At 44.8% G+C, this 4,335-nt stretch overlaps 1 protein-coding gene across 1 annotated transcript in view; it reads left to right on the forward strand.

The window, feature by feature from the left end:
- Nucleotides 1–4,335, forward strand: part of SLCO1A2 (solute carrier organic anion transporter family member 1A2) — a 31,477-nt gene that overhangs the window by 22,136 nt on the left and 5,006 nt on the right. Inside the window, exons 10-11 of the mRNA XM_019544469.1 lie at nt 1,416–1,611; nt 3,198–3,363. Of these exons, the coding sequence (XP_019400014.1) occupies nt 1,416–1,611; nt 3,198–3,363 (362 nt within the window). The remainder of the gene's footprint in view (nt 1–1,415; nt 1,612–3,197; nt 3,364–4,335) is intronic.

The following is a 4,335-nucleotide window of genomic DNA, read 5'->3' on the forward strand; positions in this document are numbered from 1 at the left end:
GCAGCATCACATTGCAGGCTCATGTTCATCTTGTGCTCAATCATGACCCCCAAGTCCCTTTTGTCCGTAGTGCTAGCTAGCGTAGGACTGCTGTGCCTATAAGGATGCTTCAGGTTTTTCCTCCCAAGGTGGATAACCTTGCATTTTTCAGTGTTAAACACCATTAGGTTCTTGTCTGCCCATTTTCTGAGCCTGTCAAGGTCTGCCTGGATCACCCTTCTGTCCTCAGGTGTGGATGCTTTACCCCAGAGTTTGGTGTCATTGGCAAACTTGGCCAGTCCACTTCTGACACCAATGTCCACATGATTAATGAAGATATTGAAAAATATAGATCCAAGGACAGAGCATTGGGGGACTCCACTGGTCACAGGGCACCATGATGATTGACTTCCATCAACCACCACCCTCTGGGTCCTACCAGCCAGGGGATGGGGTCAGGCTCAGCACCCAGCTAGCATGGCCCAGGCAGTGCTGCTTGCAGGTGACAGGCCAGGCTCAGTGCCTGGCTGAGGGGCATCTCCATAGTGATTGCAACGCCCACAGGCTAAAGCTGGGCCCAGACCTTGTAGACTCCAGTGACAGGGATGCTGTCAGTAGGTGAAGAAGATTGGGCCAGGCCGGGGCCGGACTGGGGTGACGCTGGGGTGAGGGTCAAAAGTATTGATACAGTGTATAAGTCGAGGTAGAAATTTAAAGGTACCATATTCCATGGTGTTTAATCAACATGGTGTATAAGTCACCCCCATTTTTCTGATCCAAAAAGTTAGGAATTTTGTAGATCCAGGTACAAGTCGATTTAACTTTCTGGATCAGAAATATAGGGTAGACTTTTACTGGTCCCTGTGCACCCTCACTATGGGCCATTCACTTCAGGGTAGACATGTGCTGCAGTGCTGCTTGCAGGGGACAGGGCTGGGCTCAGCCTTGGCTGGCACACCCCCATCCCCTGTGAGTAGTGCTGCTTGGGCCATGCCAGCAGAGCACCAAGCCCGGCTGTGCCACTGAGTCTGGCACCAGTTGCAGGGGACAGGGCTGGGCTCAGCGCTCAGCAGTGCCATTTGCAGCAGACAGGGCCAGGCTCGGCGCTTGGCTGGCATGCCCCCATCCCCTGTGAGCGGTGCTGCCTGGGCGTCATCAGCTGAGCACCAAGCCTGGCACTGCTCACAAGGGACAGTGATATGGTGTATAAACCAAGGTTGAATTTTAAGAGTTAAAAATTGGGCTTCAAACCTCAACTTATACACCATGAAATGTGGTATCATATTATTGCTAAATTAAAGCATTTTTTAACATAACATGAATATTATGCATAGTCATAGGAATTATGGAATGATTAATATAGGCCATATTGTTTTATGAGCAGTTTTTTGCTTTCCTTTGTTATTTTAATGTTGAAATTCTACTTATTTGTACAGGTATTTACAATTTACCAATTATATGCATTGGATATTTTCTTGGAGGCTTGCTGATGAAGAAATTTAAGACAAATACTATTCAAGCTGCCAAAATAGCCTTTTGGATCTCTTTACTTGAATACCTTATCTACTTTGCTGCTTACTTCATGGTCTGTGAAACTTCTCCAGTTGCTGGTTTAACAGTCTCCTATGAAGGGTATATTCTTTTATGTCACAGTGCTGAAATGACCTGTTGTTCCCTTGTAATAAAATATGTTCTAATAAGTACCTTGCCAAGGAGGTTGGTTTTGGAAAAACAAAATGGTCTTCCAGAAAAAGAACAAAAAAACAGGTTCTAAATTCATAGGTTACAGGGGTTATCAAACTATGGTATATGAGCCATATTGGGCCTGAGGATGTGGGTCTTTGGCAGCATTTGGCAGTGTGGGGTTTTGGCAGTAGTTGCTTTTCCATCCTGCCTTATGGAGATGTGCTGTAGGGGAAGTGATGGTGGTAGCTTGGTTCTACCACCTGCATTTCTCTGATTGGAACTAGATCACTCCAGCCTGCAGCCTGAAAAGGTTGCTAACCCCTGTCTAATGCACCAAAGTAGGAAGTCTAGTCTTGGTTTCCTGCCCTCCTACCTCAACCCATTAAAAGAAGTAGTACTGAGGAGGTGGTTAGCACAGCCCTGGATGCCTTCTTTGGGAGATGAAGTACCCTGGGTCTCAGCAAAGGAAGTGTTTTAAACTATGTCCTTTAATGTTCTAAGGACTTAAAAGAGACCATTGACTCCATTTTTCTAAAAGGTGGATGCAAAAATGAACACAAAAAGTAGAGTCACCATTTCCGTATCAGACTAATGCAGTTACACATTTAAGTTATGTAACTGCCATTGTTAGTAAACTGTTATTCATCTAATTGATCATTCATACAGGAAAGTAAAAACGATGGAGAAAATATCACTTTCACATATAGTAGTTTCTTATATTACAATCATAGAAAATTAGGGTTGGACGGGACCTCAGGAAGTCATCTAGTCCAACCCCTTGCTTAAAGCAGGACCATCCCCAACTAGATCATCCCAGCCAAGGCTTTGTCTAGCCAGGTATTAAAAACCTCCAAAGATGGAGATTCCAAAACCTCTCTGGGCAACCTGTTCCAATGCTTTACTACCCTCCTTGGGAGAAAATTCTTCCTAATATCTAACCTAAACTTCCCTTGCTACAATTTGAGACCATTTCTCCTTGTTCTGTCATCTGCCACCACTGAAAACAGGCTAGCTCCTTCAGGTGGCTTTAAAACCACCTTCAGGTAGTTGAAGGCTGCAATTAAATCCCCCTTCAGTCTTCTCTTCTCCCGACTAAATAAGCCCAGTTCCCTTAGCCTCTTCTCAGAAGTCATGTGCCTCAGCTTTCTAACCATTTTCAGTGCCCTCCACTGGATTCTCTCCAATTTATCCACATCTTTTCTGTAGTGAGGGGCCCAGAACTGGACACAGTACTCCAGATGTGGCTTCACCTGTGCTTCATAAAGGGAAATAATCACTTCCCTCAATCTGCTGGCAACTCTCCTACCAATGCAAGCCAGTATGCTTTTAGCCTTCTTTGTAACAAGGGCTCACTGTTTGCTCATATTCAGATTATTGTCCACTGTAACTCCCAGGTCCCTTCTGCAAAGCTGCTGCTCATTTTTTTAAGTTCTTGATAGAGTGTTTTAATTTTCAGCATTAAAAACAATGAAGTATTTTAACAGTTTTGAAGTATTTTAACTTCAGTTGTTTATCTTTTGAATGTCTTTCAGAATAGAACAAGTTTCATATATGGAAACAACTCTACTTGCTGACTGCAATAGTGATTGTGATTGTACACTAAAAGTGTGGGATCCTGTTTGTGGGGACAATGGAATAACTTATGTTTCACCTTGTCTTGCTGGATGTAAAGGATCAAATGGGACTGGAAAACACATGGTAGGGCACACATTTTGTCATGCTATGCCTTGAACTATAGTCAACGTGATGCAATGGCAGAAATACACACCTATGGACTTAACTAGAATTCATAAAGTGTCTGTAAGATGTGGGCAAAGTGGTCTGGATAAAATAAAAACTAGCCTGATGCTTTGCTCAGAAATGAATATCAACATAGATTTAATTAATCTTTTTCAAACTAAATAGAAGTCCAGATAATGGCCTTGTTACATGGTAATTTTATGTGGGTCCTGGAACTCTTAACACCTGTAGTCCATATATTAGCACCTAAAATTACTTTTAAATAATCATTAGGCATCTCCAAGTTATGCCACACAAGCACAGGATTAGCTCTGAACCATGTTACCCAGCTTGTGTTACACTAAGGTGTAGCCACTCAGTGTAAACACTCCCCTATTGCCTTGGATTGGGCCCACCCAGATCCCTGCTTACTGTTCCTCCCTTGTTTTTCCCTCTCCAGTTTATATGTGGCTGCCCACACTGTCTATCCCAGGGGAGCAGGCATAGAAGGGTTAATCTGCTTGTCTGGCCACTGCTGCTCTTTGGGTAGGTTTGGCCTAGAGAAGAGCAGCAGCCCAACAGGGGCCAGGCAGACAGGTTAACCCTTCCTTGCCTGCACCCCTTAGACAGACAATGCAGAGACAGACAAGCCAGGGAGGAGGAATCTGGGGGGGCTGAGGAGAACCAGGCTGCAATCTGACCTAGACAGGTTACAGGGGTGGGCGGATGAGAATAGGATGGGATTCAACACTGACAAGTGCAAAGTGATGCACGTGGGGAGGAACAACCGGCACCATACCTATAGGTTGGGGAACTCCTTCCTTGTCAGTACAGAGGCGGAAAAGGATCTTGGAGTCATCATTGACTCCAGGATGAACGTGGGCCGGCAGTGTGGGGATGCAGTCAGGAAGGCCAACCGCACCTTGTCATGCATCCACAGATGCATCTCGA

This window comes from Crocodylus porosus, unplaced genomic scaffold (assembly GCF_001723895.1).
Source record: "Crocodylus porosus isolate Cpor-Errol unplaced genomic scaffold, CroPor_comp1, whole genome shotgun sequence".
Lineage (NCBI taxonomy): Eukaryota > Metazoa > Chordata > Crocodylia > Crocodylidae > Crocodylus > Crocodylus porosus.